Here is a 16,094-nt window from a genome sequence, read left to right on the forward strand (position 1 = left end):
TTCCTGTAAAAGAAACATAGTCCCTAGGGAAGGGACCATAAGTTTCTTTGCACACCCGTTTAACATAAAACACATTTCCACCTATGATGTAATTAAAAGTGGTTTTCAGTTAAGCAAAAAATTAAGCAGCTCTTGGTACAATAAACAGCACACGTCTCTATGCATGTGAGTAAGGTCTGCCCAGTCAGTGACAACCTCACAGCATCATGACTCTATGTGACTGGCTCCTGAAGGACGATGATATTCAAGCTGCAGGTAGCCTGCTTCAGAGAAACACGTTTGTTGGAACACTTCATGTGCATAATCCCACCCTAACCTGACACTGGATTTTTAAAAAACATTTTTAGGGTGATGCAGGTGACCCTGGAGAGCATGGAATGAAAGGTCAAAAGGGAGAGGCTGGCTTGGCGGGAGTCCCCGGAGAAAGGGTAAGCACCAGCTGCGCAGAACACCATGAATGCATACTTGGGAAAGGGTAAACAAGTGGCAAAGATCTGAAGAACCCCTAACTCCTCTTTTGATGGTGACCACCCCCAAAAGATAAGGTTTCTCTTACGAACAGTCTGCTTTTGGCCCCTTAGATCTGACAGATTATCTTTAGTGTAATTCCCTTGGGAAATTCCAAGGTGGTTCTTAGAGTGTGGCCTAATTAAAGGCAATATATTGGAACAAATCAAGAGGCACCCAGACCCAGCCCTGGAATTGTCAATAGGCACCTATTATGGCTGTGCCTAGGGTGGCAAACATTTAGGGGCAGCAGGCTGGCTAAGATTTGCTGCCATCCAGCTTTGCAGAATCTCATTCAGCAGAGAACAGCCCTCTGATACCCTGTAACAGCTCCTTCAGGAGGTTGGGGGTAAAACCAGTAAAAGTGCCTAAGAGCAGCAAAACCCTAAATACCATCCCCACCCAGACCAAAAACTAAAAATTAAGGGGTCGATTTTAAAACCCGGCGCAAGTGCTCAATTGTGTGAGGTTCCTGGTGTGTGCACACGGATGCACCAGTTTTATAACATGCACACGCATGTGCGGGCAGGTCACGACTCACGCACGCGGAGGGGGGGGGCCTTTGCCCAGTTCCCTCCCAGTCCACTCAAATTAAGGAGCAGACTGAGAAGGAACTTTCATATACCCCTACCTACCCTTCCTCCCTTTTCCCCTCTCCTCCCCTCTCCTCCCTGATCCCTAAACTAACCCTATCTACCCTATTTTTTTGTTTCAGTGCTTATTTCCTCTTTGGAGGAGAAGTAAGTACCACGCGCTGACCGGCTGTCAGTGCGCACTTCTCCGGGACAGGGCCTAATGGCCATTGTCCCGGTCAGCCCCCGCCCCTCCCCACCCAGACCCCACCCCCCAGCCCACCCCTTTTCACTGGCCCAGCACTTCTATGCGTACTGGGAGATACTCACGTGGCAGAGCCCTTTCTAAAATGTGCTCGGCGTGCACAGGGTCCAGCCATGCGCATATCCCATCAAAAATTCGGGCGAAAATGTGCAGAGTACTCAGTAAATAAAAGGAAAAGCTTTTTACATATTCAAAACTTTTTATTTTATTTATTTATTTTATTTATTTGGAGTTTCTTATATACCGATAGCCGTTTGCACATCGTATCGGTTTACATATAACTAATAACTTGTGGGCGTAGCCCTTACAACGAACAGTAAAAAGAATGTGGAAAACAAATATACAAGAGATATATGTGTAATTAATAGATCTATGCAACAATATACAAGGGATATATATGTATATAAGAACAGGGAGTATAAAAGAGGGTTTCTTAGACAACTATAATAATAAATATATCTTAAGGAGAACAATTATGATGTAGGGGTCATGATAATTTTTAGGCACGTAAACGCATGTTTACCTGCATAAAAAGCCTCTTTGAAAATTGTCTCTGCTCACTGCAGGTAAAGTTACAGGCACTGGCTGACACTGTAAAATCACATGAGAAAAAGCAGCAGGATCAGGCTGAGGAGAGTCGTTTCATTTTTAAATCACTGCATGTACTTTCTGGCCAGGCAGGTGCAAAGGGCACAGATATAAAAGTACACGCAGTGTCCTGCGCCACTCAAATTTTCAAAGGTAAACTCTGCAGACCTGCAGGATTTGAATATTACCCCCTAAAGTAACAATTTTATGAATTGATCTTACAAAATATACTTTGAGCACTTAGCTGAACAAGTGGTGGGATTTAAAAATCCTGCCATGCTCGCCACTCCTGAGATAACCAGTTATCCAGCCATCTCAGAGATAGAGCCACTTCTCTGGCTATGTTAGCTGGAGAAACGCAGATTTCCAGCATTTCTGGCTAACTTACTGGGTAATTTTCAAAGGAAAATGTAAATGTAACATAACTGTTGTAGCAATTTTCTAAAGCCCATTTACCCATGTTAAGTGCACTTGTCAATAGGTTTTACTCATGTTAAGTGCACTCATCACGGGTAAAACCCATTCACAATTCAATATCATATACTGTAACAATGCTATATGCTATTGAATTGTCAATAGGTTTTACTCATGTTAAGTGCACTTAACATGGGGAAATGGGCATTTGAAAGTGTTATGATAGTTTATCACATTTACATTTATATTTTCCTTTGAAAATTACCCTGTAACTTAGCCAGAAACCTTTAGAACTCCATGAAAGCAGTTCTAAAATTAGCCAGATAAAGCTATCTGGCTAACTTTAATATAGCTGTGGATATTCAGTGACTCAGGCGCACCGCTGAATATCTAGGATAAGTTTATCCTTTTAACTTATTTGCTCCCCGCTCTGCTGAACATCAGGCTCATTATATTGAAAGAATGAATTACAAATGGAATATGACCATTAGTTTGACGCACAGTCAAAACAGGTCCAAACATCATTGAGTAGCCAAGGGTAGAATTGAGGCTTTATGAGTATTTATTTTTTGTTTTTCCATGTTTCAAACACTGGATTGTTTTTATTCAGGGGCTAGAAGGACCTAGAGGGCCACCTGGACCTCGGGTAAGGCTTCTTTTGTTTTTAATGCTCATTGTATTGCTTCCTTTATAGTTTCCATTCTTGATTATTACTAGGCATCTTGTTTGAAATTATCCCAGTTCTGTAATGGTTTGTTAGGTGACCTGCCTGTTTTTGGTGATCTCTGACCTGTGCTGCCTTTTGTGTTTGAACTGTGCAGGGTGATTCTGGTGATAAAGGTCCAGCAGGAGAGAAGGTAAAGAAATTGTATTTCTCTGTTTCTTGCATGCTATCCCATTACTACCTGACTTATGTCCCTGTGAGGGACTGTAGGTAACACACAACCTTTCTCTGCTGGATTAAGCTAATGGACGTCTTAACTTTTACATCAGCTGGGATTATGGGTGCCCTGGTTTTGATCCATACCTTGCGTTTGTACACAGAGAAACATCATCCCTGGGGAGACATGTTTACATTGCAGTAAGCATATGTTTATGCTAATTGAGATTTAATAATTGCCTCAACCAAGGCACAAAGTGATACACAAAACCACATGCATAAAGCAATAAATACCAAAGTAATACAATTAGCACATAGACGAGTAAAATGCTATATTGGATACATGCAAAAAGCATCTAACCTGAACGAATTCTGACAGCACCATCAAATTCAGATACTGGCTTTCCTGGCTCTTTGTATGCAAACATTGAAATAAAGATTGTAAAAACTCTGATCATGAACAGCCATATTCATAAAAGCAACATTCCAAGAGAGAATTTGTTATATCATGAATAGAAGTTTCTTTTGTATCTGTACGGGATGCTATATGTTATCATAAGGCTGCCAGTAGGGTATTCTCCTACCTTCTCCATCTTGCAACTTTCTTCCTCCTTTCTTTAGAAAGTTCACAACATCTGCCTAGAAGAAGGCCCTCACTGGTGTCCTTCATTCCACCGGATCCTGTGCAATTCCATCCAGATTCCCAGTGGGATGAAGCGCATTAGGTGAGCCAATGAGCAACTGGCAGTAGTGATGATGGAGCCTCAAGAAATCATTTCATCTGCATTCTTAGCTGAAGAAACAGGACTGAATTCCATGGTGTCTGTTTAATTATTCCACAATCAAAGCTCTCATTCTATCTGGTTTTTTTTTTGTAGGGGGAGCGAGGTCCTCCGGGGCTTGATGGTCGGAATGGGTTGGATGGAAAACCTGGACAAAATGGACCCCCAGGGCAAAGAGTAAGTAATAGAGTGGGGGAAGAATAGAGGCTAAGAGAAGGAAAGGCAATGGTGAGAGATGGAGGCTTCTTGTCTAAGCTAGTGGTTTTCTAGCATCTTTATAGGGATACTCAGTCATCTAAGGGAGTGGTATAGGGATAGGGATTATAGAGCTGAGTAGTTGTGTGGATGGGCAGACTAGATAGGCCATATGGTCTTTTTCTGCCTCATGTTTCTATGTTTCTCTGTACAAGTAACATTTGTAGTAGATACATCAGGCCATAAGAAATAGGGCCATCAGATTAGTGCCGCCTCACCAGAGACTGCAGTCATAAATCAGTTGCGTTTACTTTAATGATTCTTAAGGTCAGCATAGTCATCAACCAGAATTGTCTTCGATACAAAGTTTGGCAACTATGGTGCACCACTTCCCCCAGTACTCAGCTTTCCTCTTTACGTCACCCATGTTTTCAGATCTTGACCATGTTTTAACTTCATTGCCCCAAATCGCTCTGTTTTCCTCTATCTCTTTTGCCTTTTCATTACTAGTAGATTAGCTAACTTTCCACCAGAGCCTCTGAGTTCATGAGCAGAAAATATTTTCCTTTTGGCCAGGTCTTCCACCAAGAGTTCATTAGTCTCCCACCATCTCATGCACTCTTTCAATTGAGATCATGTCTTTCAGTTAATCTTCAGAATTCCTTAATGTCACATTTCAAATGCCTATGTTTTCTTTATTATTTACCATTTGTCCATGTTTCACTTCTGTATCCTTGTCTTCACAAAGAGTGGTAACCAATCATTCCCTGTACGTACCAGGATCAGTCCAGACTGCTGGGTTATGCCTCCCCTCCAGCAGATGGAGTCATAGAGAAACTGAAAAGCACCCCCCAGATATACCGGTGTGCCACCTGCGATCCCTCAGTATTTTCTCTGACTCCAGCAGATTGAGAGGCATAACCTGCGGTCCTGGTCTTTCTAGCATTTCTTCTGGGATTTCCAGGTTTCTTTTAGTTGATGTTACACTGACTAGATCAACTAGTTTGTTTCCTTCCTTTTTTTGTTTTATTTAAAAAACAACAAAAAAAAAGTGTTATGGATAGTTAGTTCTTTTGTGTTCCCCACGCATTGGAAATGGAAGCCAGGACTACCTGGATGTGCCAAGGAGAAGGGGTAGGTGGGAGGGGGAATCTAGTTTTGTGGAGGCATTTTTTCAGTCAGTGATGGGAGAGGGATGCATCTCGGGGCTAGATGCCTCTGTAGGGTTCCAGGAAAGGGGAGGAATATGTCATGAGTACTGGCAGACAGGTTAACCTGTTACTGCATGCAAGGGAAAGTTAACTAGACTTATTGCAAATCAAGTGACATTAATCCATTTTAATATTAATGAGCTGTTTTGCATGCAACACAGCTCATTAATATTTTCTTTGCATCGCGCCTTATTTTGTCAGTGATATCGGTAAAGCTTGTGTGAATATTAAGCTAACACTGTTTTGATGCACATTAAGTATCAAATTCAACATTTAACATACTTTACCACATTAACACCATTTAGTAAATAGGCCTCTTAAAAAGGTAATATTTGAAACTGCTGTTTCATATGTGGTTACAAGCCATATACAATATATACTTTTCTCTCTGAAGCCAGTTAGTTTATGTTTGTGGTATAACTATCCTGCATTGAAAGATGGGACAAAAATCATCTCTTGAATTGCATGTCCTCATACAATAACATAATACATTGCCACTGCACTGTTTGTACAAGCCAGAGATTAATGGAAGAATGGATGGAGTTCTCCAATTATTATAAATCTGTCATTTTATTCATTTAAAAGAGAAGACGCAAATACTACTGCCAAGACATGAACAAAATCTAATTAGGAACCAGCTTAACAGTATATATGGTTTTCTTTGTATTTAGGGTGACCAAGGAAAGCAAGGTGACCCTGGACGAGATGTAAGTATTGGATTCAGCTATGCACTCTACAGTAGTGAATGGGAATTTGTGTGCTAGGGGTTTGGAAAGACATTTTTTTTGTTTCAGTTTGTTTTTCTTTTATTTAGTTTTCAGTGGTGCTTGTTGTTTTAAAATAAAAAAAAATGAACACCCCCCCCCCCCAAACAAACTTGGAAAATGAACAAAAAACAATAAAATGAAAAGCATAGCAAAACAAAAAATGTCAGGTCTCGTCAGAGAAAAACAAACAAACAGAAAAACTCGGGCCTCCCTCCAATCCCAGGCCCGCTCCATTTTGTATGGAAGAAATCAACAATGGGGTTGGCCTTGGTCTTCTGGCACTATTTGTCAGGCTGCCTCAGATGGGACAGCAGCACCCCAAGGATCACACCTGCCTCGGGAAGGAAATTATTCACATCTCTATAGTGCACACAGGTGTAAGGCATGTTTGGTGGGGTTTGTTTTGTTTGTATGCCTGGCATCAATACAGGAGCCAACTTCTAAATTCAGCACTAATCACCCCTCCCTGGACACAGTGAAGGAGTTTACTCAATATGGGGATCGATATGGAAAGGTCTAGCACTGTGTCAGGGTGTGAGAAGTGACCGGGGATCCAGAGAATGGTTTCCAACCTCACACCAGGGATCAAAAAGCAAGTTTGGCTTCATTGGGATATATACAAGGGATTTGCTTTTTTTTCACTCTCTCCCACCCCTGGCCATAAAACAGTAGGTGTTTGCACAGACATTTTTATCATTTTCATTTTTGTTTCCTTTATTTTGTCAATTGTTTTTCATTTATTTAAAATGAAGGAAAAAAAAAAAACCAGCAAAGGCGAATTTTAAAAATGAAAAAAATATGAAAAGAAAAACAAAACAAAAAGTGTCCAATCCCATTGTAAAGCAAAAACAAAACCCTCCCAGGCCTCCCCACCACATCTCTTTCCATATTTGTCTTTTTCTTCACGGAGCAGGAGCGATCCCCAGCCTGAGTCTGGGCCTGTCTGACACTATTCTATAGGGAAAAAAATAACAATGATGCTGACCTCTGCCTGCACCGTATCTAAGCACATTACCGGTGGGGCAGGGCTAGTGCCCTTTGAAAGAAGAAAAATATGCTAATAGGGCTCAGAGAAAGGGGGGGGGGGGGAAGGGGATCAGATTCCTTATCTATGGAAATATTTGTATACTGCCCCTTTAAATCTGCATAGAAATTAGATTATTGGATGTGTATTGGATGTATAATCACGCAAGGCACATTGGGTGGAGTGAAGTTATAATCATGTGCTGAAAGTAAAAATTGCATGTGTCACCACAATGACATCATCCATTGCCACTCCATTGCAAGAGGTGACTTTGATTTTGTCAAATGGACATTGAAACATTTGGAGCAATTTTGAAACCCCACATGCAGCTTGCAGGTCCATGGGGACTTTATACTCGTAATCTACAAGCTAATTTTCAAAGGAAAACTCCACAGAGTTTCTTTTTGAAAATTTGGGACTGGTGGGGACTTTACAGCAGATGCAAACTTTGCACATTAAAGTATGCATAGGAGTTTCAAAATGATAACCCAACTCATTCATGCACACACATACTTTTTATTGCTGAAGGGATGGCAGTTTTCAGCCTGGGGAATTTACCTAAGTATCTGTGCAGTTACCCAGGCAAATGCCTTTCAAAATCATTCTCCAGATTATCACCTGCATTATAATATATGTTCTGTGTTCTTTTTCAATGGTTTATATTCTTTCTTTCTAACACGATTTCTTTGCAGGGGCTGCCAGGCTTGAGGGGAGAGCATGGTCCCCCAGGTCCAGTTGGGCCGTTGGGAGCCCAGGGATTATCTGTAAGTAATTTTGTCCTCCTTGTCCATTTTCCATACGGGCATGGTGAAAGATGGAAGGGCACTATCCTACTAGGCTGGCTCAGTTGTATCAAACCTCTATAGAAGGTTTGTTGAGATCTATTGCAACTAAGATTTGTGAGTCTTTGAGTTGGCTGTGGACATAGAGAGGTCAACATACAGCTGCAAGCAGTCTGGCTATGTTATCTGGATAAACTTATCTGGATATTATCTGGATAAAAACCTAGCCAGATAAATGTATCTGGATAAAAACTAAGGGGGTCATTTATCAAAGGCTTATTGTTGCGCTGTGATTGACGGGAGTGCTAGGGGGCACTCCCCAGCGCGGGATAGATAGTGTGTACCCTTGCGGTGAAACATACCTCATCTGTGAATGGAGCAACCAAGCCCTGCCGACCTGCACGCCTCGATGAGACCACCAACGCAATGGTGGTCTCTGAATGGTCCTCCGACCATTCCAAGCCCTTTTAGACCTGCTGCAGGGAGTGGCAGAGGTGGTAAGCCGGGCATGAGGCAGAGGTGGTTGAGGACTGGAACATGGATACTGATGGTGACAGGATTCAGACGATGAAGGATGAGACGAGGACTCAGACTTCAAAGGATGAGATGAGGACTCTGGTTCAGACGGATACAGATTCAGACGGACTCAGATTCAGACGAGAAGAGACAAGCTAAAACCAGGATAAAAACTCAAGATGGAGAAGACTCCGGGTAGACTCTAACACCCTCAGCCGGAGAGAACTGTAGTGGCCAGAACAGCCCTCAGGCTATCCACTGGAGCTTATTGCCGGGGGCTAGGCGTAGCCGGAGTCCAGAGCATCGGAGAAGAGAAGGGACGAGCCTCCAAGGTGAGGATCCAAGACATCCGGGATGGACTCTCCAGATACTCAGTGAAGAGCAGCCAGGACGGACGAAGCAGACATCCAGAAGACTCCAGATCCAGGAGGAGACAGACAGGAACAAGGCAATCCTCAGCTCTGACGATGGAAGAGACCCACCAGCGCCCTACACACCCAAGCAGGGGTGGTCGTGGACCACTGGGCCGCAGCGCACCCTACCTACCCAGCTGGGCAGGTCACGGGGCACGCTAGGATGGATCAACGAAGCCTGGGATATCGGACAGGACGGACATCAAGACATCAGGTTGGACGAAGGAACATCAGAAAGGACGAGACATAGGCAGAGAGCAGACGAGAAGACAATAGAGAAGATGATGAAGGATTCAATGAAGAACATGGAATGCCAAGCAGGAATGGAGAATGCAGGAAATCCAAGAAGACCAGCTACTTGGAGAACAGTTTCAGGGAGGAACTTGCTCCTTGCGAAGGCCGCGTGGAAGTGAGCATGGAGCCCTTTTGTAGGGCGAAGCAGGAACGCCTAGGGAGGAGCCTGAAGAGGACCACACTTGCACTGGTCCTTTAAATCTGAAAGGAAGCTGCGGGCCCGCCCCTAAGAAGGAAAGGGGCAGGACCCTGGACTGCGGCCATGCTGCCGCTGTGCAGAGAAGAGGCAGAGCGAAAGAGCTGGCCTCAGGGCAGGCCCCAACATAGTCGGTGGCGTCAGCCTCACAGGAGAGATCCGGGGACAGCACAGCCGAACAGGTTACAGCTTCAGCGGCCTCCAGGCCGCGTTGGAGAGACCCAGGACAGCTCCTGCCATGCCGGCACGATGGCAGCCTGGCCACGGGAGCACCCGGCATCGGCCGCTTCAGGCAAGACCCCAGCTTCAGCTGCGGCCTCCGGGCCGTGAAGGTAAGCACCTCCCGCGGCTCCTGCCGCAGGAGGAGCACAACACTTATCGCACGTGATACGGCCGTATCACGTGCGATAAGCCTCTATCGCATGCGAAGAGGGCCTTTTCGCATGCGAGAGAATGCAAATTAGGGGGAGAGGAGGAGTCGGGTGGGGAGGGGAGGAGTCGGGGTGGAGAGGGGCGGAGTCGGCAGTGTCTTCGCTGCCGGCGATAATGTTACTAACATTATCGTCGGCAGTAGCACACCGAATAGCACCGCCTTTCACGGTGGCGCTATTCGGTACGAAAGCTGGCAGCCAGTGCACCGCCGTGGTGCGAAGACTGTGGGCTTTCGCAGGCCCGCCCCCCGTTTTCGCAGGATTCATCATTCTGCGAGGAATGATGAATCCAAGCCTAAGCTAGATAAATCAGTAGCAGTAAACACCATGGGAATTTGAAATCCCATCGGTTTGTCTGACTAAGCCAGACAAATCAGTTTGAATGTGGACCTCTTTGTTTTAATGAAATGGCTGATATCAGAATGACATGACTGAAACTGGATAAAACCTCATGGGATGTGGGGTTGGGAGGAAGAGAGGGGAAAAGTACCTTTATCTAGAAATGGGAGAGTCTTGTTTTCTTTGTTCATTTATTGTCTTACATTTTAGGGCAAACCAGGAGATGATGGAAAACCAGGCCAGAATGGAAAGAATGTAAGTAGTATCCTGCTGAATGATTTGGAAGTTACAGTAAGAAATGGAAACCCTTGCATTTCAGGTACTACTAATGGAAGATATTGTTCTTCTGTAGCTCTTTAGCAGCTCACAATGCAGTAGAACCAAAGATACCTATCAGTGGCTGCTCCTTGCTTGCTTTATAATGACCTTCTGCAAAGCATCTTGTTGCCACTGTGTACATAATTTTGGTGACTTGCTAAAAAGCTTAATATTTGCAATTGTTTTTTGTAAGCTGATATCTGTGCAAGTACGGTTTGTTAGCCGTTCTGTGCTTATAGGTATAAACATGTCAGAGCTCCAGGAGCTATCATATACTGAACCTTCTCAGTTGGTGGCTTCTTTGAGTAATACATTGGTCCGGGCACCAGTTGCTGCTGCTTCTCCCATTTCCACTGTCCCTGTTTAAGCTTTTTGATATCTTGATTACATTTATTGGAGGTTTAGTAGCATTTTGCTTCTTTTATCTTTTTTCCATTTGGGTGGTTATTTCCTGATATTGTGCTCCTCCCTCTCAATTTGATGGGCTGGTAGCATGAATGGAATAGTTTTCTTCTTTTTTTCCTTTGAAATAATATTTTGGATTGTTTTTTGTTGTTTTTTGGTTTTTTTTTACTGCAGTTGTGCACAAAATCTATTTAAAAATGATAATACATGTAAAGTTAAAAAAAATCATGCCAGCTATGTCCTGCTGATGTTCTTTAGGTGGGCGATGGGTTAATTGGCCTTTGATTATTATTTGCTTAGGGAGAAGATGGAAACCCAGGAGAAGACGGGAGGAAGGTAGGAAGACGAATCACCAGCCATCTGCCTAGCTTTCTTTGTGTGCAACTCTGTAGCGTTGTGTAGGACTGCTTGAATTGGCATAACTGAAAATGAAAGCCTGGCATAGACCGTTGCAGGCCTGGCATCCTGAGGGTGCTATTAGGAGGCTTTTAACCTCCCCTCACTCCAGGCTTCCTTACTGTGCCCCCCTCCTTCCCTGATTCATGCTGGCAGGATAAGATTACTCTCCAGCTGCAGCTGGCATTGGGCAGCAGTAGTGCCAGCCAAGTCCACTGAGGAAAGTGTGGTGCCCTACTGCCCTTAGGGACTCACAACAAAGAAAAGGTTAAAGGGTTTGTTAAAGTAGAGAGGAAAAGCCATAAAAGGGGAAGCACTACGATTTTTCAGTCTTCTCCCTTTTCATTTCACCTCGCTCCCTGGGAACAGGGTATAGCTGAAAGTTACCAGTTCAGGGTCCTGTCAGAGTTGCAGACACAAAGCCAGTTATATCACTTAAAAAATATATACACCGAATAAAACCTGAAACAGAAAACTAAGCAATACCTTGGCAGAAAAGTAGTACTTGGTGCAGCTGCTTATTCATACACACGACAGCTGTAAAATTATTTAAAGGCAAGTATTGGTGGTTCCTAGAGATTTTTTGACTGCTCAGAGCTGAGGTGTTGTTTGGAGAACCTAGTGGCTGTACTGGGGGGAGGGTGGAAAGGTTCTACTGGGGATGGAGAGATTTTACTGAGGTGTGCAGCTGACCAGAAGGCGGCTTGATTGTTATCAGGGTACTGCTGCCTCTGGGAGAATTAGGTTCTGTTGGATCTGTGAGCTGCGTGAATGATAGAAAGAGAGTGGGAGGACCAGGGATTTATTTATTTATAATTCACATTTGATGTCGCCCATATTTGTCAGCTCTAAGCGGTGTACAACGATATAACATTGGAAATTAAAACAAAAATACATCCAAGCAATAAACATACTTTCAAAAACAAAAGTATTTAATCACCATTGATAATAACAAAAATACTGATAAAACAAATAACAAACCAAGCCATTCAGGAGGGATAAACTAAATAGAATAATCATGACTTCCGCGAAGTCTCCAGTCTGTTTTCCTGCTAGGGGATGTGCCAGCAAAAGAATGTTGTTTCATTTTTATGTATTTATTTAAAAGTTTCTTATATACCACTTATACATAGCATGGTCTAAGCAATTTACATTTGGGTTTGTGTCATTTGGTTTTAGTGCACGCTAAATATTTTAGCGTGCACTTAACAAAAGAAAAGAAATGACAGCACATCTCTAGTTCAAGCTGAAGTCAGCTGTGGACTGTTGGTAGGCATTATGAGCTCATACCCTTTGGTGGATCTTCCTCCTTCCCTTAGAAGTATAAAAATATTATCTCTTGAAACAGTGCCTGGCTCTCCAGATTTTCATTTTGTTCTCTTTATTAGACCTTTTGCAAGAATGGGTCAGAGAGAGGAAATGCCAGAGCACTTTCAAAGTTCATGCCTACATTTTAGCTTCTAACCCAACAATTTTGAAGACATGTTGTGTTCAGGATCCTTCTTTGCATGGAAAGAGGCAGGAACAAATTTTTTGCCTTACTGAATAATTTGTATTTTTATAAATGTTTCTTGTGATCTTTAATCATTAGGGGGACAAAGGTGACCCAGGAGCCCCTGGCAGAGAAGTAAGTAATCATATCCTCCCAGAATATTGATCTTTTTCCCTTCTTTATTTGAGGGTTCTGTAATAAGGTCTGCTTTGAGCCATGGTCTATTTTTGATAGTCATAGTGGTAGAGAATAGGATTCTGGACACTTGCGTGCAGATCTGGCCTACATCACTAGTTCAGTAGTTGATTATTCTAGTACCATGTCCGCATCTTACATCTACAAAAGGTTTGAGCAAAGTGCCCTGTATTGACTGCCAGTTTTAGATCTGTTACAGGTAAGTAACTCAGAAACCCTATCTAAAGATTTAGTATGTCTAGATGTTACTGTCCTATGGATTATGTCATTAGCAGCTATCAATAACCATGTTAGGATAGTGTCCTATTCCTTAATACGAGACTACTTTATGGTGACAGCATCTAAAGATACAGAAGGGTACAAGCATATTAACAGTGAGGATGTCACGTTGTGTAGATACCCATTTTTGTGATGGGCACATATACCTTATATAGGAATATGTTCTAGGAAAAAAATAATTTCCCGACCCCACTCCTGAACCTTAACTCAGCTCTCTCCTCCCCTGCATCCCTCCTCCCAGTATCATCTTGGCTTCTATGCCCCCTCCCCCTCTGATATCTTCTCTGATCATTTGTCTAGCCTCCTCAACTTCTCTGTGGCCCCCACCATGGGCCTCATCTCATCTTCTTTGCCCCCTGTCCTGACCTCACCGCACCTCCTCTATACCACCCTCTTTTCCGTTTCCATGGTGCCAACTCTCCTCCCTAGTGTGGGAAGCTAGGAGATAGAAGTAGTAGATGTAGATGTAGAAAACTGCTAATGCGAGGCCTGTGATTCCAGAGCACTCCTCAGCCCTGCAATATACACCTCCTCCTCCTCCCCATGTGGATTTCCTGTTTGAAAAGGGGATGGAGCTACTGTGAAGGCCCTGAACTGATTTAAATCCCACTACAAACAGAGCTGGAGAGTCAGCAGAAGGGACGGAGTCTCTGGGAAGTGTCTGCAGCTTTGAGGGAGGCCAGGGGCCGGCAGATAAATGGCACTTACATTGTTGGTTTTAAGGGCCTTCCAGCTGCTAGCCTCCAATAAGCAAAACCAGCCAAATGTATCGGTTGGCAAGCCGAATATTACACTGTATTTACTCATTTCAGTAAGTTGGTTCTGCACATTTCTACTTGTATGTTGCATAATGCCTATAGAATTACTATGTATATTGAGGGTAATTTTCAACAGTGTGCATAACAGCACATACACACATAAATGTGCCTAAAGCTACATCTGCATTTTATAATATATCACGTATCACCATCTTGAAAGTACATATGTATATTTCAGTATACGCACATTTTTTTAATGCAGAGCCCCACATAATTTATAGATCTATTTTATAAAAGTACACGCAAGTATTTTATGCATTAAATAATTGTAATATGTGCATAATAGCTCTCAGTTTATACGTGAAGGCAGGAGTTACATAAAGTTGACTGATGTATACACGTATCTCACTTATGGCAGTACTTATGCCTTTACTTCCAAGCACCAGTTCAACGAGACCTCCAGCAGCTGACACAGTCCTTCACCAGTTGACTTACACCCTCCACCACTTGCTCCAGACCCAAAAACCACAGAGAAAAGATTAGTCAGATTTAATATCCGCACCTTGATTAGCAGGTGTATAAGGATTTGTGCATGCTTGATGACATATACATGTACTCGGTTTATAAAATATGTAAATGTGCACATACTTCCCGTCCTCACCTCGGAAGGCCCTCTTTGCACATACATACCTTTCTGCATGGCAGCAACAGTATGCGTGCACTCCTGCCCTTCTCAAAATTGGCTCACACCACACAGAGGCTACATACTCGCATATATATGCTGACTTTACATGCACAACCCCTGCATAAGTCTTTGAAAATTACCCCCATTATGTTTAGCAATACAGTGTTGACAAAGCGTCAACAATATTAAGTACTACTAAAGTTTTCATTGCTATACCATATAGTAATGCATCAAAACACATTTCCTTTTCTTTCCAACAGGGTCGAGATGGTTCCAAAGGAGAGCGAGGTGATATTGGAATAACAGGCCCTCCGGGGCCTCCTGGTGTTCCTGGACTGCCAGGTCAGATTGGACCACCTGGCCAGGTGGGTCCTTCCAGCTATGAACTACCCTAACCTGGAACATGTAGACTTGAACAATACTCACCAGTAAAGGGAGAGAGAGGACTGGAGGTCAGAGGGAGAGAAAGCATGGAGTCATTACCTCTCTGGGGATGGCTCAGCCCCCAGAAGTGCATGCAACAAACTGATGCCCACAATTTGGAATGATAATATCAGGAGGTACCCAGGGGCAGAGATGTCAGATGATTTCAGCCTGGTTTGAGTTTGACAAAATTCACATTAACTCCCCCTTTGTGGGGTATAGCGAATTTAGGGGATCACAAAGTTTCCCAGGCAGCTCTTCTACACCTTGGATCTCTCCTTTTCTCGCACATGTTTCCCCTAGAGACACCAGAGTTCAGCCAATGGGGGGGCGAGGTTTAACCTCTTGGGCCCCTGATGCAGTCATGGATACAGTCATCAAAATCATACCTATCCCACTCTTCCTGGTGACCGGTCAGTGGTTTTCTATAACCATGGAATCCAAGAATGGTGTTCAAATAAAATTTTACTTAAAGTTTGAAAATTAGAATCCAGGCCAGTAAGGAAAAAAATTAAAAATAGCATCAGAAAAATCAAAATAAAAAAGCAATGGTCTCTTTGTCCATGGTAAGTCTCTTAGCTGTTCTCCCAACTGAACCAGTGGCCAGCTCTATAATCCCTTCCCTTGGAGGGTAGGATAACCTCTTTCAAGTTTCAGCATGAAATAGGGGCTGGAAAGATGACAAACCCCTTGTTCAAAAAATTGAGGTTTCAAAAATAGATAACTCCAACAGTCTCTCCAAAAATCTCAAAGTCTCTAAAACTCCACAACCTCCAACCTCTGCTGCTAACTTGTTGCAAAGGTAAAAGGTCCAGAAACCAGCCTTTCAAGATGCAGAGGGTTTGCCCTTCTCTCAGGAAATTGGTTCAAAATCCAAACTTTGAAAATCTTCCAAAACTCCACTCCTCTTCCACTCTCAAAATCTCCACTCCCCTTGGGTGCCAAGTACCAGGGAAGCAGACAGAAT

The 16,094-nt window shown here is 43.2% G+C and overlaps 1 protein-coding gene across 1 annotated transcript in view; it reads left to right on the plus strand.

Annotated features, from left to right (window-relative positions):
* Positions 1-16,094, plus strand: part of COL7A1 (collagen type VII alpha 1 chain) — a 350,074-nt gene that overhangs the window by 211,403 nt on the left and 122,577 nt on the right. Inside the window, exons 60-69 of the mRNA XM_029597520.1 lie at positions 348-428; positions 2,957-2,992; positions 3,168-3,203; positions 4,105-4,185; positions 6,086-6,121; positions 7,898-7,969; positions 10,387-10,431; positions 11,200-11,235; positions 12,887-12,922; positions 14,965-15,069. Coding sequence (XP_029453380.1) covers positions 348-428; positions 2,957-2,992; positions 3,168-3,203; positions 4,105-4,185; positions 6,086-6,121; positions 7,898-7,969; positions 10,387-10,431; positions 11,200-11,235; positions 12,887-12,922; positions 14,965-15,069 — 564 coding nt within the window. The remainder of the gene's footprint in view (positions 1-347; positions 429-2,956; positions 2,993-3,167; positions 3,204-4,104; positions 4,186-6,085; positions 6,122-7,897; positions 7,970-10,386; positions 10,432-11,199; positions 11,236-12,886; positions 12,923-14,964; positions 15,070-16,094) is intronic.

The sequence above is a fragment of the Rhinatrema bivittatum genome, chromosome 4 (assembly GCF_901001135.1).
Source record: "Rhinatrema bivittatum chromosome 4, aRhiBiv1.1, whole genome shotgun sequence".
NCBI classification, from domain to species: domain Eukaryota; kingdom Metazoa; phylum Chordata; class Amphibia; order Gymnophiona; family Rhinatrematidae; genus Rhinatrema; species Rhinatrema bivittatum.